General features: G+C 38.7%; 1 protein-coding gene, 2 long non-coding RNA genes and 5 other non-coding genes across 8 annotated transcripts in view; 7 read left to right on the plus strand and 1 right to left on the minus strand.

Moving 5' to 3' along the window:
• The first annotated feature begins 587 nt into the window (after window positions 1-587).
• On the plus strand, window positions 588-15,260 carry dkc1 (dyskeratosis congenita 1, dyskerin). Its single transcript, NM_001033107.2, has 15 exons — window positions 588-674; window positions 1,468-1,520; window positions 2,263-2,349; window positions 2,680-2,771; window positions 4,330-4,514; window positions 4,622-4,686; window positions 6,480-6,606; window positions 8,281-8,411; window positions 8,674-8,817; window positions 9,019-9,139; window positions 9,326-9,444; window positions 12,081-12,184; window positions 14,272-14,311; window positions 14,404-14,571; window positions 14,660-15,260. Exons 1-15 carry the CDS (start codon window positions 659-661, stop codon window positions 14,726-14,728), a joined length of 1,521 nt encoding a protein of 506 aa, NP_001028279.2. The 5' UTR covers window positions 588-658; the 3' UTR covers window positions 14,729-15,260.
• On the plus strand, window positions 4,180-4,256 carry LOC137488877 (small nucleolar RNA SNORD83). The gene has a single exon (XR_011008138.1). It is a non-coding gene; the product is annotated as a small nucleolar RNA SNORD83 (small nucleolar RNA).
• Window positions 8,131-8,207, plus strand: LOC137488876 (small nucleolar RNA SNORD83). Its single transcript, XR_011008137.1, has one exon. It is a non-coding gene; the product is annotated as a small nucleolar RNA SNORD83 (small nucleolar RNA).
• LOC137488885 (small nucleolar RNA SNORA36 family) lies at window positions 8,431-8,567 on the plus strand. Its single transcript, XR_011008146.1, has one exon. It is a non-coding gene; the product is annotated as a small nucleolar RNA SNORA36 family (small nucleolar RNA).
• On the plus strand, window positions 8,868-8,944 carry LOC137488878 (small nucleolar RNA SNORD83). Its single transcript, XR_011008139.1, has one exon. It is a non-coding gene; the product is annotated as a small nucleolar RNA SNORD83 (small nucleolar RNA).
• Window positions 9,182-9,257, plus strand: LOC137488879 (small nucleolar RNA SNORD83). The gene has a single exon (XR_011008140.1). It is a non-coding gene; the product is annotated as a small nucleolar RNA SNORD83 (small nucleolar RNA).
• Window positions 11,707-14,540, minus strand: LOC141379922 (uncharacterized). Its single transcript, XR_012396974.1, has 2 exons — window positions 13,973-14,540; window positions 11,707-13,788 (listed from the first exon to the last, which is right to left on the minus strand). It is a non-coding gene; the product is annotated as an uncharacterized lncRNA (long non-coding RNA).
• Window positions 15,261-17,685: 2,425 nt separating the features above from the next.
• The window catches only part of LOC141379926 (uncharacterized), a 30,879-nt gene continuing 20,959 nt past the window's right edge, over window positions 17,686-27,605 (plus strand). Inside the window, exons 1-2 of the long non-coding RNA XR_012396981.1 lie at window positions 17,686-17,807; window positions 18,178-18,424. This is a non-coding gene — a long non-coding RNA (uncharacterized lncRNA). The remainder of the gene's footprint in view (window positions 17,808-18,177; window positions 18,425-27,605) is intronic.

The following is a 27,605-nucleotide window of genomic DNA, read 5'->3' on the forward strand; positions in this document are numbered from 1 at the left end:
CGTTGTCCAGCTAAAGTAAATTATTCAAAATGTCAAAACAATTTAAAAACAATGTTTGATTATTAAACATTTTACAGAATAATATACATCAATTTACTATTAGCATCATTGTAATATTTAATACTGGGTTCCACACAATTACTTCATGTTTTCCCAAAACAAATCGATTAAGTTAACTTAATTGATTTTACAAATGTAAGAGGATTAAAATAAAACAATCAATTTGTCCCAAAAAAACTTGTTGATTCAGCTCATTTTAAATAAGTAGCTTGAACAATTAGCACTATTTGTTAGTGTATGGGGGCCATTTTACCTCAGTTTACAGTTTGAGCTACAGAAAATCAAATATACCGTTACAGTATATTTATTTTTTCTTGCTATTAATTACCTAATAATACATTACTGCCCTTAACATGTCCTACACAGCACTTTAAAGTTAAAACATTTCTGTAAACGGAGTTTCTGTTCTCCTGAAGCGTCTCTTCATGTTGCGCCATCGTGCGGCTCCATCTCTCGTTGTTTTTGGTGGATTCTGATTCTCGCAATATCGCGATACTATAAATCCGAGATGTGAGCCCGCGCGCTGCCTGTGTGGAGAAATGCGCATGCTCGGCCATTCACACGTGCTGCAGTTCAGAAGCGCGCAGCTGTGGTGAAGATGGCGGACACTGAAAGTAAGATCGTCTTTTATTCATTTTGGCTACATGTGTTGAGATGTTGCTCGCAAATAAGCTTGTATTATAGATTGTTTGTATGAAAACACAGTAAGTAAGTAGAAGATTGGTGGTAAATACATGTTTTAACTCCAACCACATGCATGGCAGCCGGGTGCGTGCAAAAAGGCAAAGCCTGATCTGCTTTTAAAAGTGCCTCTTCAATAATTAATATTACTTTTAGTAGTTGTAGTAACTTTGAACTTTTCTCTGCAAACAAACAAGTAAAATGTAATATAACTATATGTATACATAATAAAAATATTATTGGAAATGGTCATTTATGTGCTGAAGTTGGATATCTGGTCATTTTAGCAACTAACGTTAAATAACTCCGTAATAACGTTAATATTAAACACTAATACACATGTAATAGGCTAATACACATTTATAATTGTGATGTAGGGAGTGGTCCTTGTTGTGGACACTGTAAAGTCTTATCAGGTTTATGCAGACCTAAAATCAAGGTCATTTATTATTTTTAAGTGAATGTTTTAGATTGATACACGGATAATGAGAAGTCACAGCGATTTAATGTAATGTATAATGTTAATAATGAAGCTTTAGAGGTGTTTTTGTAAGGTTAGAACTGGAAGTTTAACCCCACGTGCTGCTCCAACACGCCACGTGGTCTAGCTTAAAAATGCACAGTAATGTACAACCCTTAACAGGAGGAGGACTCTTATTTTTTTTATCCTAAATGTATGTCTATGAAACATTCGTGATTTTTGTTTGTTTGTTTTTGTTGGATCAGGTAAGAAAGAGAAGAAAAGGAAGTCTAAGAAGATTTCTGATGAAGAAGTTGGGGTAATTTTCTTTTCTTATACGTGCATGTTTAATGTTATTAAATGATTTAACCATGGCATATGCTGTTAAATTTGACTTTGCATGTATAGGTTATTTTTGCAAGTATAGGCTATTTTTAAGCTAGTTAATTCCTTTCACACTCCTTTCTGTCCTGAGGTAAGGTTGGTTTTATATTTGCACATTTGGACTTTCACCTTAATATAATTTCAGGAAAGTATTGTTAAATTCTAAATGGTGAAATCAAAATAAACAGCCAATGACTAACAGTACAACATCATTCAGTCAGTTAAATAGTGCTAATGTTATTTAGCAGTCATTGCATGTGATTTTAAACCAAATAAAGTAGCATGGTTAATAATATGGGCACCTTACAGAGATTGTTACACTGTTATGGTTACAAATATAATGTGCTTTGTGCTCATAACTGTACATTATAATCTTTTAAATCCTGCTTTACTATTTAATAAATGTGAATCTCTGAAAATGCGAATATACAACCAACTTTATCACAATACTGGCATTCAATGAAGCCAAATGCTGTCACCAGACTGTACATAATCAAAATAAAATATTGTATGTGACACTCAGTGCTGTTTATTGTACAATGAATGTTTAGGAAACTGATCGGATTGCATGTTATATATTGTACATATCGTATAGGTTTTGCCATGAATATAGCCAGTGCTGCTGATATGGATTTAAAATGATAAATAAATCCTAATAAAGCTACCTTTGCCATCAGGACATTCAAGAAAGCGGAGACTTCCTCATTAAACCTGAGTCTAAGGTTGCCAGCTTGGACACATCTCAATGGCCGTTATTGCTTAAGGTCAGTTTCTGTTTACCCACAAGTCCTCTCACTTTGTCTGTGGTGTGTGACGTGATGAACTTGTTTATCCATTCGCCGAGCGCTGCTGGTTCTGTCTCTAAGCGGCCCTGCAGTCTGTTCTGGGCCGCAGGGTTTCAGCCGTCTGATTCTGCACTGCTGGGTCAATGTTTTATTGGTTCAGTTGCTGTGGAGTCTGATGTGCTGGTGCGGAGGATCAGACCGGCTCTGGCCAAGATGATTATACATGACTGACAACATGCACATACTTGGGTTAAACGTTTAATGTCGCTTTTAGTGTTTTTATTGACCTATATACATGTCTGTCTGCAGAACTTTGATAAGCTGAACATCAGGACGGCTCATTATACACCTCTACCACACGGTTCCAATCCTCTCAAGAGGGGCATACACGATTATGTCAGGTATGAAGTCTTGGATTAACGTAATCGTCTCTTAAAAGAAAAGGAAAAACTCCACCTTATTTGAAAATAGGCTAATTTCACAGCTCCCCTAGAGTTAAACGAATGTTTTAGCTTAGCATAGGACATTGAATCAGATGAATCTGCTGTTGAACTCTAGCTTAGAGTGCGCCGTCTACTGGTAAACGCTAATCTAGAGCACCTTCTGTTGAACTCCAAGCTCAGAATCGACTAAATGCTGGCTTAGAGCATGCTGTCTCTGGTAAACGCTAGCTTAGAGTGTGCAATCTGCTAGTAAACGCTGGCCCAAAGCATGCTGTTTGCTGGTCGACTCTGGCCTAGAGCATGCCGTCTGCTGGTTAACGTAAGCCTAGAGTGCTGTCTGCCTGTTAATTGCTAGCCTAGAGCGCTGTATGCCGTTGAACGCTAGCCTAGAGCACCATCTGCTTGTTAAACGCTAGCCTAGAGTGCTGCCTGCCTGTTAAACGCTAGCCTAGAGCAGTGCCTGCTGTTAAGCTCTAGCCTAGAGCGCCATCTGCCTGTTAAACGCTAGCCTAGAGCGCCATCCGCCTGTTAAATGTTAGCCTAGAGCGCAGTCCGCCAGTTAAACGCTAGCCTAGAGCGCCGTCTGCCTGTTAAACGCTAGCCTAGAGCGCCATCCGCCTGTTAAATGTTAGCCTAGAGCACCCTCCGCCTGTTAAATGCTACCCTACAGTGCGTCTGCCTGTTAATCTCTAGCCTAGAGTGTGCCGTCCACTGTTAAATACTAGCCTAGAGCTATTTGTTAAACAATTGGCTCAATTGACTAAACTCTAGATACAGCGTCTGCTGTCCGACGCTAGCCTAGAGCGCCGTCTGCTGTCCGACGCAAGCCTAGAGCGCCGTCTGCTGTCCGACGCTAGCCTAGAGCGCCGTCTGCTGTCCGACGCTAGCCTAGAGCGCCGTCTGCTGTCCGACGCTAGCCTAGAGCGCCGTCTGCTGTCCGACGCTAGCCTAGAGCGCCGTCTGCTGTCCGACGCTAGCCTAGAGCGCCGTCTGCTGTCCGACGCTAGCCAAGAGCGCCGTCTGCTGTCCGACGCTAGCCAAGAGCGCCGTCTGCTGTCCGACGCTAGCCTAGAGCGCTGTCCGACGCCAGCCTAGAAAGTTGTCAGCCGTTAAACAATAGTCCAGAGTGCCGTCTGCCATTGAACGCTACCCTTGAGCTCCAATTACTGCTAGCCTAGAGCGCCATGTTAAACTCTACCCTGCTGTTTAACTTTACCCTAGAGCCTCATCTGTTAAATGCCAGGCTAAGAATCGTCACAAATGGTGATTTTAATCATAAAACTCTCGAATTTGATGCAGAATAAAGTTCTTGAATACAGTTTCATCACAGCTCTTCAACTTTGGTATATCGAGGCCTTTGCATGAAGCCACATGATGTGATGTAGATTGCATTAGCACTCTGTGCAAAGATGACTCGCTATCTATCACCCAAGACTGATGGCTTCTCAGAAAACACAAGCGTGTTGTAGATTTGCAAAACAGCTCTGACAAGTATTTCTATCATCCATCCTCCCAGGTCTGGTTTCATTAATCTGGACAAACCCGCAAACCCATCCTCCCATGAAGTCGTGGCCTGGATCAAGAGAATCCTTCGTGTGGAAAAAACGGGTCACAGTGGCACTCTGGACCCCAAAGTCACGGGCTGCCTGATCGTGTGTGTGGAGCGAGCCACACGACTGGTCAAATCCCAGCAGAGCGCAGGTACAGTATGATCACCGCAGCATACCCAGCTTCTTTACAGTAAATACCAGCACAGTTACATTAAAACTAGTGGCCTCTCCTTACTACTCTTGTGCCGTTACTTTCAGGCAAAGAGTATGTGGGCATAGTACGGCTGCACAATGCACTAGAGAACGAACACCAGCTAGCGAGGGTAAGTAGGAGTGTGTTCTGCTTTAAACACTTGATATTTTAGTTGAGCAGTCGAGCAGCTGTATACTCTGGTCTGGCTTTTTTATCTGCTAATTTTTATAACTTTGACACATGGGCTACATTCAGATTGTTTATGTAATTTATAGGGATGCACCGATATGGATTATTTGGCCGATATCTATAACCGATAACCTTTCAGATTTGGAGGCCTATATATATATATATATATATATATATATATATATATATATATATATATAAAGGCCGATAATTATAAATATTTCAAAATAATATATATTTATACAGTGAAAAACTGATTTTATTCAAAAAAAAAATCCTAATAAAAGACTGAACAGCTCCTATGAGCTAAGTAGTCTAAACTCAAAGCAAAAAAATAATTTCTAAATTTCAAGGTCATATAGACCTATATTCTCACATAAATTAGCATGCCAAAAATATATTCCTTTAATTTGCATAGCAACTTGACATGCAACTTGAATGTTGCATAAAAATAATAGGTTAAATGACATAATGTGATTTAATTAACCAACAACTTAAACATATTTTAAATAAAATGAAAATGAAAGCTAAAACCAGCTCAAATATTCTTGAATAAAACGTGTTGCAGTAATGTACAAATACGTAATGTCGAAAAATGCGTTTTGAGAGGCATTTTGATAGTTCTGAGCCACCGTACAAGCGAAAACCTAAATACTGATAGTATGATTTACTTCAAAAAATGCGGCTTAGATTTATCCTTTTTGGCATTTTAGATTCTTTTGAATGCATTTTAATGCTGTTGGTCAATCAGACGATGCTTTTATGTTCGTTCTTGCTATCAATTGCGGGAAAAATGAGCGATAAAGTTTGATTATGCTGTTAATATCAAGCATTGTGTGATGCGCGCACGCGAAGCGCAGTCAGAGTTTGATCCAACACCTGAGCGTCGAGCACAGATGATTTCATGACAAACAATTACATAATTTATCGGCTTAAAGATATCGGCCTAATTTAGACATCGGATCAGTAACAATCTTAAAAATAGCATTTATCGGCCGATAACTATATGGCCACCGATATATCGTGCATCCCTAGTAATTTATTTTGATCATATGCTACCCATATCTATTTTTTTACTCCATTATCTTCACTGCCCGATTGAGATAATAAGTTTCTCATATCAGACAAAAGTACTACATTACATTATTCATGTAAAATATAGATATTTTACCACAGTTTTTTTTTTCAATAGTTTCACTGCTCGCCTGATTTTACTGAAATCTGCATTTAAACAGCCCTTCATCTTGTTTTACACAAACGAATGCTTGAATCTGTTTACCTGATTATATTTTAAGTACATTATCTATGCTGTTAACCTTATGAAATTAAAATTGTGACAAATCTTGAAGTTTATTGGTGGCTGAGTAACACTTGCCATACATAAAGCCATGCAATGAACCCAAGTTATTAAACTCCAAGTGCTCATTTAAATAAAGTAATTAGTGCCTCAAGGGAAAAGCTGTGTGTTATTAGTGTGCATTAGTTGCTGTATGTGGCGTGATGAACCTGTTTATCCATTCTCTGAGTGTCTCCGTCCCTCTCTCCTGCTGGCCTCCGGCTCTCCGCTGCAGTGTTTTACTGTAGCGTAGGCTGCTGGAGGCTCATGCGGGGGTTTAGGGTTCGGTTTCACAAAAGAAGAACTGACATTTCTGATCACATACACATGGACTGTTAACCGTCAGAGGCTGCAGGAAATCTGAGACTGATTTTTGGTTGTTTTGTGCTTCTCCTCAGGCTCTGGAGTGTTTAACAGGAGCTCTGTTCCAGCGGCCGCCGCTCATCGCTGCTGTGAAGCGCCAACTGCGAGTGCGCACCATCTACGAGAGCAAGCTTATTGAATATGATCCTGAGAGAAGATTAGGTAAACTATTTTTTTAATGTCTTGTGTATGGACTTTATTTAAAAGGTTAGTTCACCCAGGAATAGACATTGTATTTAATTACTGAGCTTTATAGCTTCAAATGTGTAAGAACTTTATTCTTCTTTGGTGCTTAAAAGTATTTAGAATAAATCTAAGGCTCCACACACATATTTTTATGAACCTTTTCCCTCACTTTTGTTATTAAAAAAAACTCAAATAAAAACTCCATCCACATGAAAACGCAAACTCGCTGTGCATGTTTAGGGCACTGAACCGGCAGGCAGATATAATAACACTTGTGCTGGGTTCACACTAAATAAGAGAGGTGGATTACCATCATGTGGAGTGAAAACTGTGCAGAATGTGCCTCATTTACGTTGTAAACCCAGATGCATTGGCCAATCTGAAAGGAGAAAGCTGCACGCTGACTTCATGACGCCTTTTAGGCATGTATGAAGAGCAGCAGCAATGCACAGGCTTTCACTTTGGCTGCTTTGCAGTGTGCAGTAGATCAGGGGCTATTGCATAGATCAATCTATCAATCTTTTATTTATTTAATTTATTTAATTCTTTTATATATATATATTTTTTTACACTTCATCTGCAGATAAATAAATAGATAGGTAGATAGATATATACAGATTATATAGAGTGTAGTGTCCCCTTTACTTTTACTGGGGCATTAGGACTCACGAAGACCACAGGTTGAGCTCCCCCTGCTGGCCTCTAACACCACTTCCAACAGCAACCTAAGCTGCGTCCCAAATTGCATACTTATGCACTATTCTACGCCATTTTGTAGTATAATTAGTGTAGGTAGTGTGTTCACACTGAAAACTCTAAAAATCATAAGTGCACTTTAATTACCCGGATGATGCACTCATTCAGCCGGTAAAATGAAGTGTAGACCGATGGACACTTCATGCACTCAACGACCACAGGTTTGCTTGCGTAGCGGAAGGGGCGGAGCTATCGGACGCACATGTTGAATAACTATTTTGGATGGTGAAAGCAAAATTCTCCTAAGAGAGTGATTATAGCGCCTCCTGATGGTGAATTCGGTTATACTCACTGCAGGTATTATTTGATAATTCGGTCGTTTATTTTACTGATTTGGCAAACGTCATCAGGGAAACGGTTTGAATTTCCGCTTAGTAAAAAAAGTGTTCCATTTGGGACAACACTACATGCATATCCTATCCTGTTGAGTGGTTAAGTGTATGAGTGCATAGTGTGCCATTTGGGACGCAGCTCTAGTTTTCTCATGTGGTCTCCCATCCAGGTACTGACCAGGCTCAGCCCTGCTTAGCTTCAGTGAGTAACCGGTCTCGGGCTGCAGGGTGATATTGCTATGGCACGTGACAAGTAATTGGAAAAAATGGTCCTGGAATTATTATTATTTATATTTTATCTGCAGATTTATAGGTTCTGAATGTTGATTATTGCTTAATCGCCCAGCCCTACAGCATTGAAGAGAAACGAAAGTGAAATTTTGGGTGAACTATCCCTTTCAATAATGTTGAAGCCACATGATGTGATGTAGATTGCATTAGCACACTGTGCAGAGATGACCAGTTATCTATCACCCATGACTGATGGCTGCTATCCAGAGTAATGATCATTTCCAGTGTGAGATTGTCTGCATCCATATCTATATATATTCTCACTCGACAGGTATTTTCTGGGTGAGCTGCGAAGCGGGCACATATATCCGAACTCTGTGTGTGCATCTGGGTCTGCTGCTGGGGGTCGGCGGGCAGATGCAGGAGCTGCGACGAGTCCGTTCCGGTGTTTTGGGTGAAAAGGTACGAAGAGAACCTGTAGAGCCAAAGCGTTGAGTTCAGCTCTGGGTTTCTCCCCAGTTCTGCTAATTAATCTTTGGTACAGAAAATGGCTGAGTGGTGATCAACATGAAGGGGTTATACTTTGACCTCCTTTATTAAACCCTTCAGCCGACATGAACAAATGTTAAAGGATTGTACAGGCAGTAATGCAATACCATTTGCTGAATATAAGCAGCCAGAATAGGTCTGACAAGGAAAATCTAGTAATTGATTTCTCTTGCAGGATAACCTGGTGACCATGCATGATGTGTTGGACGCCCAGTGGCAGTTTGACCACAACAAAGACGAGACGTACCTGAGGAGAGTGATCTTCCCTCTGGAGAAACTCCTCATCTCCCACAAGAGGATCGTCATGAAGGACAGCGCTGTACGAAAACCTACACCCTACATTAATATTTAACAATCTTCATGTTGCACGCCACATGATGTGACGTAGATTGCATTAGCACACTGTGCGAAGATGACCAGTTATCTATCACCCATGACTGATGGCTGTAATGCAGCATGAGTTGTTCAATATGCAATGTTTAAGTATATTCGGCTGGCCTAACTAATTGTTTTGCATCAGGTGAACGCTATATGCTATGGCGCTAAGATTATGCTACCTGGCGTCCTTCGGTATGAAGATGGCATCGAGGTCAATCAAGACATTGTGGTTATAACTACTAAAGGAGAAGCCATTTGCACAGGTAAATGTCATCCTTTGAAACTTGTAGCATGCGCCATTCTCAGCCACATGATGTGATGTAGATTGCATTAGCATTGCTGCAAAGATGACCGTTTATCTATCACCCATGACTGATGGCTCTGCAAGACTTTACAGTTGAAGTATTAGGATTTGGATGGGTTTCAATGGTTTTATTTTCCTCCTTCAGCGGTTGCTCTGATGACCACAGCTGTAATATCCACATGTGACCATGGGGTTGTCGCTAAAATCAAGAGAGTCATCATGGAGAGAGACACATATCCACGCAAATGGGGTCTTGGACCAAAGGTAATGAACATTGAGAGAAATTTGACGCCATGATGTAGGCTTGAACTCTGGTTATATCAACTCAAAATTAACCCTGTAATCCAAACTAGTGCAATCAGGCTTTGTTGTAGAACGACGTTGATCACTTTGTTTACTCTGGAGTTCATGAGCATGTGCAGATGAAGGCAGGACAATAGTAGCAAGCAGCCAATCACATGCCTTGAAATTAAGATATTTAGATTTTTTTTAGTTTCTTCTGTGAGTAAATTAACAATTCGCAGCCAAAATGTGTAAGTGGAATTTAAAAATGCTTGTACGCTCATAAAAAGAGCTGCTAAAAGGAAGTCATTTTGGTTTATTAATGCAAATGAAGTTAAATCCAATCTCTCGGCAGTATAAAGTCACAGTTTTATCTAAAACAACAATTGTGTGTTCATGGGTCGGTATAAGATTCTGACAGTATCATAACCTTGGACAAAAATATCACAATATTGTTATTACTGCTCTAAAATATAATCTTTAAAAAAAAAAACAACAACATTTTTTTTCCCCCTTTTAAAAACAATATATATTTAAAAAAAAATTAAATTTAAAATATTCTGTAGCAGTAAACGTGTCAAATAATGAAAATGAATTATTGACTTGTGCTCTTTTCATTAGTTTCTAAAACACCGATTTCTTTACAATTTGAAACGGCATCTTTGAATATCTTTTCTGCTGGAGATACTGTTGTCCTAAAAACTAAAAGTAAATTAAAAAAATATATATTTTGGCTGTTTTAAAAACCTTTTTTTTTCCCAAACCATGGTATCCCTTCAAAACGGTTATCGTCCCATGCCTAGTTAATGGCAGAACCTATTGTATTTTCAGACCCGTAGCCAAGCAGAGGGGTATGTGGTTCAAAAGATCCACCCCCCCACTGACAAAGTCCATAATTTGGCCCCTTAATGAGCTCATTTGTCTCGATTTTGACAGTATGCCATAATAAATTGTGAAAATAATCGATAGAAGTAGGTTTTAAGGGTGCTTTCACACCTCCACTTTTGTTTGGGAACCTGTCTCATTTGCCCAGTTAGTGCTGTTCGTTTGGCATATGTGAAACCAGCAATCATGCTAGGATCTGTGCCAAATCAATCGCTCCGAAATCGTTTGAATGAGGTGGTCTCGGCTCGATTAAAACTTAACTTTGGAGCGGATCCATTGCAGTGAGAAAGCGATACGATCCGAGCGCGGTTATATCACTGTGTTTTATGGATATGTAATAGGCATACGGCGATATGAAGAGAGAATTATAGGGCGGGAAATTTCGCGAGTTTCCAGATGCCCGCAAACGTGTGATAATCTCCTGGTAATCTTGCGTCTTCCTCCCGGTCCTCAAATGGGCTACGTCGTGCATCATTCTCACCCCTCCCCACCCCGTCTCTCCTCACTCTACAGATGGACGCACCTTGTTAAACACCACCAAACCACCACCTCTCCTGACAGCTGACCGAGACTCTGCAAAATTAACCCTGACACTGACCAATGTGAGGAGAGTTTACTCACACGTGACTTGTTTTAGCTCTTTTGGTCCGTTTAGAAACTTTGCTGTGTGAAAGCGAACCGCGCCAAGAATAAAGAGCAACAATGTAACAATAGTAATCTCTATTTCGGAACAACTGAATCGATTCACAGGTGTGAAAGCAGCCTAAGATAGATAAAATTACATTTAAATGGACAAATTCTGACTTGCTGACCTGTTTATTTACCTATAGGGTAGTTTTTGAATTAAAACATGTTTTAACAGATTCCTAATTAGTTTTTTCATGATGAATAATACATTTAGTGTTTCATATTTCTTAATTTTAAAATGTTTAATTTTAAAAATCTAATTATTTTATTTTTCAAATGCACATTTGTAAAACACTTCATGGTTAAATAGTAGTATGGTGAGCACTTTGTAGGAAATATTTTTGTTGCACTAAAGTTTGATTATAATAATCAATCAACAAGCTAATCCAGAAAAGGTTAGTGCTTTAAAGCAGTGTTTGAAATTCATAATTTAATAGAAAATGAGGTGAATAACTGCAAAAAGGTCTTTATTTATTTTGAGAAAAGAACCACCCCTTTTAATAGTCTGCCGTATAGTTCAAATCCTAAGCACAGTGTGGTGTGTGATTAATTTAAATGTTACTGCTGGAAAGTCATTTTATTGGCTCCCTGTGTCTTGTTGTGGGAGTTTTTCTTAAGTCGGATATATCAAGTTAATGCTGAATCATTTTCTGCTTTTAGGACCCTCATAAATCCCTTTTTTTTTTTTTTTTTTTTTTTTTTTTTTTTTTTTTTTTTTTAACAAATTTAGTTTGGCTTCAGATGCCTCCTGCCTATTTTAAGTGAGTACGTAAAAATATGAAAGTTTGAGTCTGGAGATACGAAAGAGACAGCCTATTGAAATACAATAGCTTAAATGTCTTTGTGGTCTCTAAACTAAAGCATATTAGCAGTACAGCATAATATACAATGGCAATCCAAAATTATTTAAATGTTCCTGCTGCCTAAAATCCAGAATTGGTGCGTGTTTAAACAGGCTAGCCAGCTAATCCATCTTCATGGTACACGCCCCAGAGTAAATGTTAATAATGATGTACTATTTAAATGTGGCAACTCCTGCATTTCAGGCCAGCCAGAAGAAAATGATGATCCAAAAGGGACTTCTAGACAAACATGGCAAACCAAACAACAGCACACCTTCAGACTGGAAAGAGGGCTATGTAGACTACAGGTATGCATGTTTCCGTGTTCGCACACATTCCTGCAGACTGTTATCCCTTTTTGTTCTGCTGTGAGCCTAGAGGGAGTCTGTCTGCTAAAGCAAAACCCTGAGCTCAGGCTAATGCTGTCTGCACGATGTGTGCACGATGGACACCTGAGCTCTGTGGACATCTGCATAACTCTTCCTGATCCTGATCTTTCTTTTAATGATCACTTGTGCAGGTTTACACTGACTGCATTAATGCAGGCTAAACGTGTAGCAACACAAAATGCCTTTAATAATCTTAAGAAAGCATTTTGGTGCCTTCACAACTTCTGTCGTCATTATATTTTACACGAAAGCCAAAATGTTTTTATGTAAGATCTATATAGAGGCGATCTCTTATTCGTTATTAATCATGCCTTTTAAACTGTGGGTTGTGATCTTAGCACCCCTAGATATTAGTAAGAGTATTGTTCGTTGTATAGGATATCTATAAGCTAGTGTGCTCAAACAGTAGATGTTTATATCAGGGTCCCCGCGGGGTCTTAAAGTATTAAATCTTAAATTAAAAAAATTGACATTTATGGCTTTAAAAAATCTTAAATTTGTTGTTCTTGGTCTTAAATATTTTTGCACAGGTCATATTTTTGCGATGTCCATGTAACGCTACATCTAATGCTCATTTAAATTCTTGTTGTTGTTGCTTGGTTTTTGGGGTTGTTGTAGTTTTATGACTATTATTACTTTATTTTACTAGTCCAATTGTAATTTTCTGTTTTACAACTGCAAAAAAGTCAACTTGCAATAGCCAATCAGCTTTCTGATATTAAACTCAAATGTAACATCATCGCTGTGTTTGCGGAAGTTCACTTTGAGTGCGCGCGACATGATTTCGGCTGGCAGAGTATGCCGTTATTTCACTGACAAATGTCGCAAGTGCAGTTTTATAAGTCGAGAGCGCTGAATAACGAGAGAGTGAATCTCTGCTCACGCGCCGGTTTCCTTTGTTCATGGACAAAACTGCTTGCGAGCTCTCAAAACACTGGCTGCTCACGTGCAAATGATCTGCTCTCGCTCCGTCGGACTCCTTTCGTGCTTTTCCAGAGAAGCTTCAGCATACTGTAGTAGTAAGAATAGTGAACTGATAAAATGAAATACAGTTTAGTTTTACTACATGTAAGTGTGTTGAATTGTTGAAAAATATACCCCATATTGTAAAAAAAAAAAAACTAAAGCACTGGGTAGTTTGTTTTTAATACAATTTGTTACCATAGCAACCATAGTATTACCACAACAGAGTAATTGAAGTACTTTACAAAACACTGTACAGCAGACACTAGTTCACTTTATTTTAGTGATAAAATGGGATTGATAGTGGGATTTATTTAAAGAGTGAATAGTACAGTATAATACAGCTATAATACCTTATCTAATTTTTACCCATTTTCTATCACAGCTACATTTCTGCTTGCCAGAATGACCAATATTTATTGGCTAGAAATTGCAACAGCCATGGGAAAGGAGGAAAGTTTTTGTAAAACTTTGGAAAAACTCTGAGGGATGAGTTTGTTAAAACAAAAAAAGAGGCCCCCAAACACATCTTCAATGATAATGATTATCATTTTATTTGTCTGATTTTACTTTGTTTTTTTGGAGCGCCCCCTGTCATTTAAAAAAAAATATCTCAATGGTGAACGTGTCAAGTATAAAAGCCTTAATCCGTTTCGTGAGTTGTGCGGTGCCAGGTGAAAGTATAAATCTGCATTAAGATGTTTGTGTTTCTGTAGTTCAATGGTGCATTTAACCTGACTTCACTACTGTTCAATTTAAATAACTTTATTTTACCCCTAATTTTGTGCTTTTACATTTTCTTTCTGGTGTTTTTGATATTTCGATATAGCTCTTAAATTTAATACTTAATGGTCTTAAAAGGTGTTAAATTTGACATTGTTATCTGCAGAGACCCTGTATATCAGCTTTGTCTACTAAATGTGAATTTTCCAAAGCTCAATTTGTCTCCTAAATGGATTAACAATTGACTATTTTATTTACTCTTATTACTTGCATCGCTACTATGAAATGTTAATTCATTCATTTTTTTTTTCCTGTTGTAGCACAACGAAGGTGAAAAAGGGTGGTGAAGCTTCTGCAAAGGTAAACCTGACTGCTGAAATGCATCAGTACTTTTAAATCCAATACTGATCGATATTGAATGTTTATTTTTTGTCCTTCAATGTTTGTTGTAGAGGAAACGAGACGAGAGTGGAAGTGAAGGCGAAGCTGCAGCTGCTGCTCAGGACACCTCAAAGACGGAGGAAGAAAGCAAGAAGGAAAAGAAGAAAAAGAAGAAAGAAAAGAAGCAGAAGTTGGCAGAGGAGGCAGCGGCCGAGGCTCCAGCGGAGGAAGAAACTGAGGTCAGCAAATAATATATCTGGACTCTTCAGCTTTATCCTGCTCTCACTGTAAAGATGAAACTGTAAATACGCATCTCTTTTCCCACAGGTTACAGAGAGCGCAAAGAAGAAGAAGAAAAAGAAAAAGGCCAAAGAGACTGAGGCAGACTCTGATTGAACACTCATACTGTAGAGGAGAGAATGTGGACTCTGCTAATGGACATTTATTCCTCCCTCCATTCATTCATCCGGTCAGTCATGTCTGCTGCAGTGTGATCGCGGACAGAACAGCGGCTCGATCAAGATCCATGAGTTTGAAGTTTGGTCTTTGGTTGCGGTTGTGATGCTACTTTGTTTTTCTTAAACGAGACCCGTGTTGTCTGGGTATATTCATGTATTTTGAATGGAGAATTTCCTTTTTTTTTATTGTAAATACAGAGATTGTAATCCTGTTATCAAATGAAACATGACTGACTTTTTACAAAAAACAAATGTTTGTCTTGCACTTGGGGTCTGCTTTTCACACTTGGCTTAAATTTATACAAGCTGATTTTAATCGTGATTTCTGGCCAATTTGGTTTCAACTAATTATAAACAAATCACAGACTACTATATCTCTTGGAAATCTTGGTCTGCAACCATGTACAGCAGCATTATTATGCAATATTCAATTAAATTGTCCATGCTGAGCTAGAGGCGTGACACTGAACCTCTCACATGTCATTGGTCACTTCAATATTTGCTTCTGTCACTTTCTGATTCATTGTATATAAAAGAAGTCAGAATTTATATCGTAACGTGATGATATAGTGAGAGGACGTGACCATGCATCATTATGACATAACTTCAATGGGTAATATGGGCTTGTGTTTTCAGCAAATAATGAGCTTCCGGTGAAAGGTTTATGTGCAGACCTGCTGAAAAAACGGCTTAAAGCAGTCTAAGCTGGGTTTAGCTGGTCATCTCCCAGCCTGACCAGCAAAGACCAGGCTGGAAATGCCTGGTAACAAGCCTAGAAATGGCCAAAACTCCTCTAAAACCAGGCTGGTTGACCAGCTAACCCAAGGCTGGTTTAAGCATTTTTTTTTTTTTTGTTTATAGCAGTGCGAGTATTATAAATTTCATAAGGTTCATTTTACAGCATCGTCGTGGTAATGTAATTAAAATACAATCAGTTAATTAGACCCAAGCATCCATTTTTTTTAAAGCGTAAAAAGACAAAGACCATTTAAACACTGGCGCTGTTATAAGCTGCAGACCAGCACAGAAACATTAACATATGGAGATGAATTTTACCACAGTGTTTTTAAAGACATGACCTGTAAGAATATAATGCAGTGCTTCTTGTTTGGTCTGAGACGCACTTTATATTGTATCTCAGCCAGGCAGTGAAGATCTTAAACAGCAATTTTGAATGGGATGACAATTAACTGGAAGTCTTGGGGCGGGCTGAAATTAAAAGTGCATATACCCCATTTATTTATATAGACAGGGTTTGCCATTTATATAGATACACCTTAATAAAATGGGAATGGTTGGTGATATTAGCGTCCTCTTTGTGGCACTTTAGTATATGTGAGGGGTCAAACTTTTTAAGATGGGTAGCGACCACGGTGGCCATTTTGAAGTCGGCCATTTTGGATCCAACTTTTGTTTTTTCCAATAGGAAGAGGGTCATGTGACACATCAAACTAATTGGGAATTTCAGAAGAAAAACATTGGTGTGCTTGGTTTTAACGTAACTTTATTCTTTCATGAGTTATTTACAAGTTTCTGACTACTTATAAAATGTGTTCAATGTGCTGCCCATTGTGTTGGATTGTCAAAGCCTCTTCTCCCACTCTTCACACACTGATAGCAACACCACAGGAGAAATGCCAGCACAGGCTTCCAGTATCCGTAGTTTCAGGTGCTGCACATCTTGTGTCTTCACACCATATCTTTCTCATTAAAAATTAGCATTTATATGTAATTGATTAGGGTCTTTTATAGAGATCAAAGTTTTTCCTCATAAATGGGGGGAGAGTTCAAGAAACAAGCTGAAAAATGGGAGAACGCTGTATTTATATAATTCTTTTGAAAGCCATTGGAATGACCAAGTGCATGCTCAAGTTAGTGATTTCTGCTGTGTTCATATGTGTTAATTATTTGTGTGTTTGTCAATCTAAAACTCAAGCATTCACACTAGCAGCTAGATGAATACACATTTCACAGCAGGGTTAATACCAATATGACTTTAACTGTGCGTAAATGTGTCTGTGTGTTGGGGACATGCTGGTGATCAGCTTTCACTCCGTTATGGTTAAACTCTGAATTCGGTTATATGATGAAAACACAAGAAGAGTTAATTTGCTAAAGTAGATGACTAATATTTAGTAGTTTTCAGATTTCGTGTCTTTATAAAGAGTACAATAGCGAGGAAAGCAAAAAAGGTTATCTTAAATCAACATTTAAATTGCTTTGTACCTATTAAGAATAATGACAGTATGTGATCTTGTCATTTATATATAAGGCATAGAAACGATTGTTTTTGTTCGACACAAGATTAAAAATACGTTAGTGGCACCTAGTGAAATAACAGGAAGAATATGGACTAAACATCATAAATAACACCAACCTTAAATTGCATTTAACGAAAGTACGCAATAACTTATGCATCGTAAAATTGGGAGGTTTTTCTGTGAAATAAGACCTTATTTATTAATCTACTCCAATAAAGGTGATCAGCACATGTTAAACTTGTACAATAAAAGGGAAATTTAACATACAGAAAAAAATAGTAATAACAATTATAAGAAATTAAACCTAACAATATGGGCTTGCATAAGTGGGTTTACATTAATTAAAGCTATTACATAACAGGAAAAAATCAAATCAACAAGGGTTCATGTGTCCTTTACAAGGTCATATTGAATAAAAGTTATTATTTTCTTGTTTTTAGTTTAAGAGAGAAAACAAGTGAGTCAAATTCAACAGGGAAATAGAAACAAACAAAGGAGATTTAAGTCATTTCGGCTTATGAATATTTATTTATTTATTTATTTATTTAACTTCCTGCTCTCCATCTGAATTTCGCGCGTCACCAGAACCACGTGGTTGGAAACAACCTATTGTATTTCAGGACCCGAAGCCCATAGGTGTGTTGGAGGAAGCAACTGCACCTGCAAGTCATCTGTTTCCTCAGGTTAACACTGAAATAAAAGAGCTATAAGGGAAGAGTTAGGATAAAGGCAAGTGAGAGCTGATGAAGTGCAAAGGTAAAGAAATCTAGCCAACCCCCCACCCACCCCCCCCTTTTTTTTTACCAGTAGTTAACTAAAAAAAAGATTATTTTGCTTATTTTAAGGAAAAACTCACAGAATTTTGAAAGGTTATTTCTGAAAACAAAGACAGTATTTTGTGGTAGTGCAGAAAATGCTTCTTGATTTAAGAGTGTTTAGATATTTGGACTAGAAACAAGACCAAAATTGTAAATAAGGAAAACATTTTTTTTTTTGCAGTGATATTACTATAAGCAGCATTAGATGTCATAGAAGCTCAGTCTTTTAGTCAGTTGGATGTTTGGCTTGAAGTTTGCATCCTGGAGTTTGACTGAGTGCTGGATATAATGGAGTGTTTGTCCTGCAGGACGGCCTGAGTCAGTGGTGCTAATGACCCACGAGCCTCTGCCTGCCCCAGTGTCCTGCAGCTGCTGGGCTGGTTTGATCGTGCCAGATGCTACGTACTGATTCTGGAGCGTCCGGCTACTTGCCAAGATCTCCAGAGCTTCTGTTAGGAGAGTGGCCGTCTGGACGAGTGTCTGGCCAAGACATCAAGCTGCAGGACTTTGGCTGTGGAGACTCAAATATCTGCTCTGCCTACAAATATTTTAGAGGTGGGTTTATGAAATTCCCTGTGGATGTTTTTGAGCTTCTGATCAGGGTATTTAAAGGGTCTTAAAACCTCTTAAAGGGTTATGACACCCCCCACTTTCGGTTCAGGTCTAGAATTTTTTCACAAGATGCATCATAATGGGCGGAGCTCCGCGAGCAAAGAGCAGGAGTGGGCGTGGCCAGCAGAGCAGGGGAGAAGGAGGGGAGCGAACAACTGTTGTCAGTCGGCTCACAAAATGAGACACAAACTGTGAGGAGACGCATGATTTTATAGTTTACAAAGTAAAATGCAAAGAAATAAACAGTAATTTAATGCCCTGCTGCATTTGAAATTTGTAATGTCATATACACAACCACAATTTATATCATTATAAAGGTAATTATGTTCATATAAACACTAAATGAGGACTTCTCCCTCAATTCTGGGATCTGAATGCAGCAGGTTTCTTGCCCTGTCTATTTTAACCATTAGCCCTGCTGGTAATCTGGAGGATTTAGGCGAACACATCAGCACGACGATGTGTCTAAATGTGAACGAACTCCTGATAAAAAACAACAGCCACTTTCACTCAGTGATACCGGTAAATATATGGAAAGTTTCTGTAACGACTTTACCGGTAAATTCAAAAAAGCGCTGTTCATACAGACGAGGATGTTACGGAATTTTTCCAGGAAAAGAGCATTCACACATCCATTCCACAATACCGGTAATTCTGACATCATTAACCAGAAATGAGCCCTAAACGGCTGCGCTTATGTTTGTAAACATTTGACTACATCACAAACTCTGTGGATGATCAGTATTGTGAACAACTTCGATGAAAACAAATAGAGAAACACTTTCGCATGTCGAGATGTACATGATATGTGTGTGTGCTGGCGCTTATAGACTGTTTATGGGCACACGCAAAGCTTGAAGGTAAACAAACAACGGCTTATCATAAGCATCTTATCGATGATTATTTACATGGTTGGCATTTAGATGAACATATAAACATTATCTGACTACCATCTAGCAGCTAAATGCGTCTGGGAAAATATTCAAAGGCTTTTATTCTCATAAACCGCGCGGACGTGAATGCGTCTGACTGTTCTGATTGGCTAAAGCAGACGTCTCATGTCAGCACGTTCTAGACGTGCACGCGCTCTTTCCGGCAATCTTCCTTCTGCATTCACACAGCGCAGCATTCCAGCAAATTACCGGTAATGTTACAACTTCTCTTTCCGGAAAATAGCCAGAACGAATTTACTGGTATTTTCAAAAAGAGCCTGTTTACACACACATAATTGCTGGTAATTTTCTGGAAAGGTGTGTGTGTGAAAGGGGCTTGTGTCAGCCATTCTGCAATTCTCGTACTGCTCTCCTGACAAAAAAAAAGCTTGCTGGGCACAAACAGCTTTGCTGTATCAGCTTTGACAGCATCGCGGGAAAAAACATGCAACAAACCCCGTGAATCATGGAAGCAAACACTTACGACCCTTCATGAACAGCTCAGTACTGCGGTCCGTGGATGCGGTTTCACCCAGTCATCGAGGTAGGACCTCACAGCTTGGCACTGGCAGGTCTGCCTTGCCTTCAGAAAGCATGTTCAGTCATAAATAATTAAGCAGGTGACTTTTTTCATAGGATAAGAAAACTCCGCTATGAATAATAATGACAAACAGACGCGTCATCTTTGCACTTGCAGTTCTGTGATGATTTTGATCCGCCCCAAAAATCATTTTAAACCCGGAAGCTGAAATTAGCTGACAAAAGCTTTAAATGATCAAATTTTCCCCAAAATTAAAGCTAACAGGTGCTAACATTGCCTTAACTGAAGCTCAACACACACAAACCTGTTAAAATCTAAAAAAAAGTACTCGAGGGTTTCTTGCACTTTAAAATAAAAACAAAAACTACATTTTAGGCCTTAAAAGGGCTTGAATCATTTAACTTGGGTTTTATTTTTCCTTTGTTTTTTGTGAAGCTACTCAATCGATCCAGCCATTATGATTTCTTCGATGCCTTTAGTAACATTCACTCCTCCTGAGTTCCTGGGTTCCACAGACAGCACTATAATGCGGCTCCAGCTACAGGCTGGTCAGTAGGAGTGATGCTCTATAACACCCCGTGGGACTGTTTCTTCCTTCAGAGGTCGAGTCCAGAAGCTGACTGCTCTTCCCTAGAAAGCCGTCAAGAGGTCAGAGATTCAGACACATTCAGGACACTTACAGAAACATGGGGACAGAGATGAAATAATCATTACAACAACAGGAACATTAAAAAATCTGAAGTCTTAGATGTCAAGTAAGTCCAGCAGGTGGAGACAGAACATGAAGAATTCAGGTCATCTGGAAACCACAATGTTTTATATCAAACTTAAAGCAAGAAGTCAGTTAAGCATGTACAGAATGTATGAATGACACTCAGCAATACACTCAGTAAAACTTTTAATAAGTTCTTATTAATATCAATGTATTTTTAGTGCCATTAATTAGCAAAAACAGCTCTTAGATTACATGTTGATCATTAAATATTTAAATAACCGATGGCAGAAAGCAAATTCAAAATGGAAAATTTGTATATTCATTCTATGATTTACATAAACAAATGCATATCTATGTTTGGTAAACACATCCATCCATCCATCCATCCATCCATCCATCCATCCATCCATCCATCCATCCATCCATCCACCCATCCATCATTCTATCTATCTATCTATCTATCTATCTATCTATCTATCTATCTATCTATCTATCTATCTATCTATCTATCTATCTATCTATCTATCTATCTATCTATCTATCTATCTATCTATCTATCTATCTATCTATCTATTATTCGACCAATCCATCCATCCATCCATCCATCCATCCATCCATCCATCCATCCATCCATCCGTTCATCCATCCATCATTTGACCCATCCATCTATCCATCCATCCATCCATCCATCCATCTATCTATCCATCTATCCATCCATCTATCTATCTATCTATCCATATATCCATCCATCCATCCATCATTCGATCCATCCATCCATCCATCGATAAACCTGTCTCCATCCATCCATACATCCATCCATCCATCCTTCGACCCATCCATCCTTCGACCCATCCATCCATCCATCATTTGACCCATCCATCCATCCATCCATCCATCCATCCATCTTTACACAATGCCTAAGTGTGTGCTTCTTGTTTTATAGCGGTATGAATAGCTGCTGTCACCTAAAGACCTTCTGCATGCTTTAAGCCTCCTGAGCGTTCTCTTTAATCATACTGTCATTGTCCGTGTTCACATGAATACTGACCAGCATGGCATTTCACTCATAAGTGCTTCTTTGGAAGCAAAGTAGTGTGGTTTTTACTGTGGGGGGGTATATCCAGGGTGTCCGCGGGGTCTTAAAAAGTCGTAAAAGTCAATGTAGAGAAATTTAAGGCCCTTAAAAAAGTATTAAAAAGTCTTAAATGTTATTTTGCAAGGTATTAAATTTGATATCATTTTTAATCATGCAGTGTATGGCTGTATACTAAAGCTTGCCTGAATTAAATCTGCGAATATCAGGATGCTGTGTAGTTTATGAAATCAGTGAAATCCCACTAGATTTAACATCACGCTGCTTTGTTTACTGCAGTAACCAAGGTTATATCTGCAGTTCTACAGGCGTCCACTTGCTAAATAAGCTAGATTTAATGGAGTTTTAACCAGAATATGAACGATATTTTAGATTTGTTTCTTACATAAATGTTTAGTAAATATACTGTAAGTTAAAAACTTGCAAGTGTTTCCAGTTAAAAAGTGGTTATAAGGTCTTAATGTATGGAAAGAGTCTTAAAAAAGGTCTTAAAAGGTATTGAATTTCACTCTCTGATTCCTGTTTATACTCTGATATCGTTTCATCCCTATTAAATAATCATCAGTAACACATCAACAATTAATATCAATATATGTTTTAGTGAAAAAACCCTAGGTATTATTTCTGCTATGGCTGGCACGGTGGCTTAATGGTTAGCAATGTCGTCTTACAGCAAGAAGGTTGCTGGTTCAAGTTCCGGCTGGGCATTTCTGTGTGGAGTTTGCATGTTCTCCCCGTGTTGGTGTGGGTTTCCTCTGGGTGCTCCGGTTTCCCCCACAGTCCAAACACATGCGCTATAGGGGAATTAGATGGAATAAATTGTATGAGTGAGTGTGAATGCGAGTGTGTATGAGTGTTTCCCAGTACTGGCTTGCAGCTAGAAGGGCATCCGCTGCGTAAAACATGTGCTGGAATAGTTGCCGGTTCATCCCGCTGTGGTATTTTTAACTGTAAAATTCTGGCAAGCACAGCTGCTGTTTATTTATTTTTTTACCGTAAATGTTGTGGATGGTTTATTTTACAGTAGATCTGTGTCTTGTGCTGAGTCAGAGAGCACTGGCAACACATCTTTCCAACACCACACTCGGACAAGGCAGATGTGGAGACGGCTGGGATGGAGGATGGTTTAGATTAAGAGCAGAAAAATAGAAGCAGATATCTGTAAATCTTCATTTTTGGCTTGGATAAAACTAGCCAACAGCTTTGTGTATTGTAAAAACGATCAATACAGCGGTTGTTCGCCATCAGAAAGTGTTTCCAAAAACATTTAAACACTTACTGGACAAGTGACTCCATTTCTGTGCCAAGAACAAACTAGTCAAGAGTACAGTAAGAGTACCAGTGCAGAATATGCTCAATAATGTGTTCTGGCATCTACAGGCCTGAATATAAAAGTAGCTGCGGTCCATTTTTAGATTTTAGCATTCAGTCAGGAACCATTGAGGACATGCTGGGGAAATAAAATTCGCAGACATAAAGATTGACTTTGATTCAGGAAATAAATGCTGAAAAACAACTGAAGAGTTCAGATGCAAAACCCTTCAAGTCCATCAGAGCTCTTTTTGTAAATGAGCATTTTCCATCAGGCTCCTCTGATTAGGTTCAGAAGTTTCATTTTATATGTAATGTAGGGTTATTAGCTAGTAAATAAAATACCTTTTTTTTTAAAATGTCACTTTTGACAAGTGGTCACCAAATTTGTTCCTGGTGGGCGGGTATCCTGCAGATTTTAGCTCCAACCCTAATCAAACACACCTGAACCAGCTAATCAAGGTGTCACTAGGTATACTTGAAACATCCAGGCAGGTGTGTTGAGGCAAGTTGGAGCTAAATCCTACAGGGACACCGGCCCTCCAGGACCGAGGTTGATGACCCCTGCTTTAGACAAAACTTTTGTTTTTAACCAGGATGATTTTCTTTTGCGTCAAAACCAGCTAAATCCACTAGTGCTTTTATTGCAAAAACCTCTAAATCCACTAGAGCTGCACGATTCTGGCTAAAATGAGAATCACGATTTTTTTTGCTTGAAATAAAGAGCACGATTTTCTCACGATTCTCTATATGTAAAATAAAGATATGGTAAAAACAAACATGGCACAACATTGATAATAATATAATGTGTAGGTCTACTGGTTTCTATAAATAATTCTATTCTACTTATAATAATTCTGATGTTGAATTATTATGTTTGAGAGATATGCTTGAAATCTGTCATGTTAGACAAATTTATTCACTGGTAAAATCAGACATTTGCCATTATCAGATTATATTCAACAATATATAGGCTAGAGTAGTTATACTGACATTGTAAACATCTATTTTCATGGCCAATTGTGGGATCGCTATAAAAGAAAAAACATATCAAATGCTTGCCGTAATCATAACTTTAATATGCGATATGATCATTTAAATGAAGTGCACACTTTCAGGTTCATTTTGACTGCTAAGTGCTTGTTCAGACTTCGCACGCGGCTCCCAAACGATCACTCTGTGCCACAAACTGAATATTATTTACAACTGTATTACCTGTTACTCGCAACATATGCAGGTTCTGTTCACTAAAGTAGAGCGCGCGTGCACCCACTCTGAGATAACAGCTCACGGTCAGCAGCTCATGTCACGTGTGATTTCCTGGCTGTAAAAGCATCATTATATGAAGACAAAAATGACATTTTTAGGTGGATTATACCTTATAAATACATTATGTGACTCTTTCAACATCATTTGGAGGTGTCACTGTCACTGAGCAACGTGTGTGAAACAATTAAAAGACTCGTGCAGCCGCCTTTTCTTCTCTCCTGAACTTGAAAATATGATTGGCAGAATCGTAGAAATGCTGGATTAAGATCGTCTAGGGCAGTGGTTCTCAAAGTGGGGGTCGGGACCCCTTGAGGGGTCGCGGAACAATGAAGGGGGGTCGCCTGGTGATTTCCAAAAATCTACTTATTATTATTATTAGGCCATAAGAATTACCATATTTTATCCATAACCAACTGAAGAGAAACAAACAGTCGTTTATAGTTACTATAGTAGCTTATTTACTTGTTCTATTGGATTGCGATCCCTGGGGTAAATACATTATATTAAAGACAGCAATAGCTTCAGATGCAGCAGATTGATTTTATAACACCAGGTTAAACTTTCTGGCCCATTTACAGCACTGACATACATAAAAAAAAAAAAAAACGAAGAATAGACTTTGGTCTATTGGAGTGTGTGTGTTCGCCATTGCATGCAAGTTTTCTGTATTTATTACCACCTCAGAGGATATTGGGGGTCGCGAGTCACTGGCATTGTTATTTTAGGGGTCGCGTGCTTAAAAGTTTGGACACCCCTGGTCTAGGGGGTCGAATTGAGATCGCAATCTTTTAACGATTAATTGTGCAGCTCTAAAATCCACCTATTCGAACAAAAGTGTAATCAGCTGAAAATCACTAAAGATGTTATTAGAAATTATTTTACCAAGCATAAAGCACCTAAAATTTAAAAATGTATAAATCTGTCAAGTAAGTGGCGGTTCATTCCGCAGTGGGAACCCCTGATAAATCAGGGACAAAGCAGAAGGAAAATGAATGAATGAAATCTGTCAAGTACATTAATCAACAACATTAAAACTGACATTAATTAAATCTTAATATGTTGTCATTTTGGATATTTGGGATTTGGATTTGATGTAAGTAGAGCGATGTAAACATTGTAAGCTAAGCTTGTTAGATTCAAATAATGTAGTGTAAAAACATTGTGGAGCATTAATATCAGTGCACTGTCCATTAATATAAAAAGCCTCTCAGGCGTATAGGTAATATGACGTAATATAGTGTTTTATACATTATATTTATGTAAAAAAATAGCTTACGTTAGGAAATAAAATTAAACTGTTTCAATTTACTATGATCTTTTATGACATCTTTGTCTTTCGTGAAATGCAGTTGGCGTTTAATGTGTAGTAAATCGGATTCATTTAAAGTAGTGTCGCTGCGCAAAAACCCATTATGAATGCAGGCTACACTTCCGACAGTGTTTTTTTTCTTATAATGCACAGAGTTTTGAGTTTAGGAATGTTTTCATTTGCCATTCACTGACAGTCGGACAGGCTCATCTAGTTCATCAAACTCCGTCTTATTCCGAAAATGAAAGCGAAATTGAAAGATTGTCATCATTAAGCCAGCGTATCAGCGCACTGCTACATGAAAAAAAATATATTTACATTTACATTTAGTCATTTAGCAGACGCTTTTATCCAAAGCGACTTACAAATGAGGACAAGGAAGCAATTTACACAACTAAGAGCAACAATGAAGAAGTGCTGTAGGCAAGTTTCAGGTCTGTAAAGTCTAAGAAGGAAAGTATTAGTAGTATTAGTTTTTTTTTTTTTGGGTACAGTTAGTGTGATATTCAGAGGCAATTGCAGATTAGTAAGTGAAGTGGAGACTAAATAGTTGAGTTTTAAGTCGTTTCTTGAAAGTAGCGAGTGACTCTGCTGTTCTGATGCAGTTAGGGAGTTCATTCCACCAACTGGGCAGATTGAGCGTAAGCGTTCGCGAAAGTGATTTCTTCCCTCGTTGGGCTGGAACCACGAGGCGACGTTCATTCACAGAACGCAAGTTTCTGGAGGGCACATACATCTGCAGAAGTGAGAGCAGATAAGAAGGAGCAAAGCCAGAAGTCACTTTGTAGGCAAACATCAGAGCTTTGAATTTGATGCGAGCAGCAACTGGCAGCCAGTGCAAACGGACTAGCAGCGGAGTGACATGTGCTCGTTTAGGTTCATTGAAGACCACTCGTGCTGCTGCATTCTGGAGCAGTTGAAGAGGCTTGATAGAGTTTGCTGGAAGCCCAGCTAGTAGAGAGTTGCAATAGTCCAGTCTGGAGAGAACAAGAGCTTGAACAAGGAGTTGAGCTGCATGTTCAGATAAGAAGGGTAGGATCTTTCTGATGTTATAGAGTGCGAATCTGCACGATCGAGCAGTTCTAGAAATGTGGTCAGAGAAGTTTAGTTGGTCATCAATCGTTACTCCAAGGCTTTTCACCATTTTGGATGCAGTAATGGTTGCCCCATCCATCTGGATTGAAAAGTTATGGTGTAGAATCGGGTATGATTTGATTCGCGCTTCTGATTGGTTTTCGGGCTATAGCGGCTTTTGCTGTTAAAGACAAGTGGCGTTCAGAGGCTTTTGCGTACTAACAGTTATTTCTGAATGCGCTGACGCTACGATTTTGGATGATTTGAAGCAAAAATATATGTCGCCTAAAGCTTTCACGTGCCTAAATGCATTCAGTGGCTTCTGCATCTGAACTCTTCAACAGGTTTCTAATATTAAACTAGAAATGGAGTTAATTGACCTATATTGGATAACGGTTTTCAATTATTGTTCAGTAACGACAAACAACTGGACATTCCTGAAATGCACATTAGTGAGCAGGTGTGGGAACATCATCTAAGCAGTCGAACACATGCAAGAGTATTTTTTCTTTCTTTACTGTGTGCTACAAGATGGCACAGTGGAGTAAACCACGGTATAATTAGTGGCTTCACAGAACCCAATATCCAGCGGCTTCTCCAAGTAATTCATATGATGTCATCGTCTTTCTAAACAAAGTTCCCAAAGTGTGCTAAATGAGGTCATTAGAGGCAATAGGAGGGAAACCCCTGCTCTCTTAAGCCCTTATAAAAACAATAAATGCTCTTTCATGTGGAGCCAGAGCAGCCAGATGCCAAATCCACAGTTCCCCTGCAGAACATGGCTGCATTTAAAGGTCCTGTGAAGTGCTTTGAAATGCGCATTTCTTTTTATTGAAAAGAGGGCGGGGCACAGTAGCTAGAATTTAACAGCAGATGGCGC

The sequence above is a fragment of the Danio rerio genome, chromosome 21, assembly GCF_049306965.1.
Source record: "Danio rerio strain Tuebingen ecotype United States chromosome 21, GRCz12tu, whole genome shotgun sequence".
Taxonomy (NCBI): domain Eukaryota; kingdom Metazoa; phylum Chordata; class Actinopteri; order Cypriniformes; family Danionidae; genus Danio; species Danio rerio.

Bases quoted from the DNA above. Each gene is read 5' to 3' on its own strand.
- dkc1 (NM_001033107.2), top strand. The intron at 1,521-2,262 runs GTAATTTTCTTT...CTTTGCCATCAG, and splicing joins TTTCTGATGAAGAAGTTGGG to GACATTCAAGAAAGCGGAGA. The intron at 2,772-4,329 runs GTATGAAGTCTT...CCATCCTCCCAG, and splicing joins GGCATACACGATTATGTCAG to GTCTGGTTTCATTAATCTGG.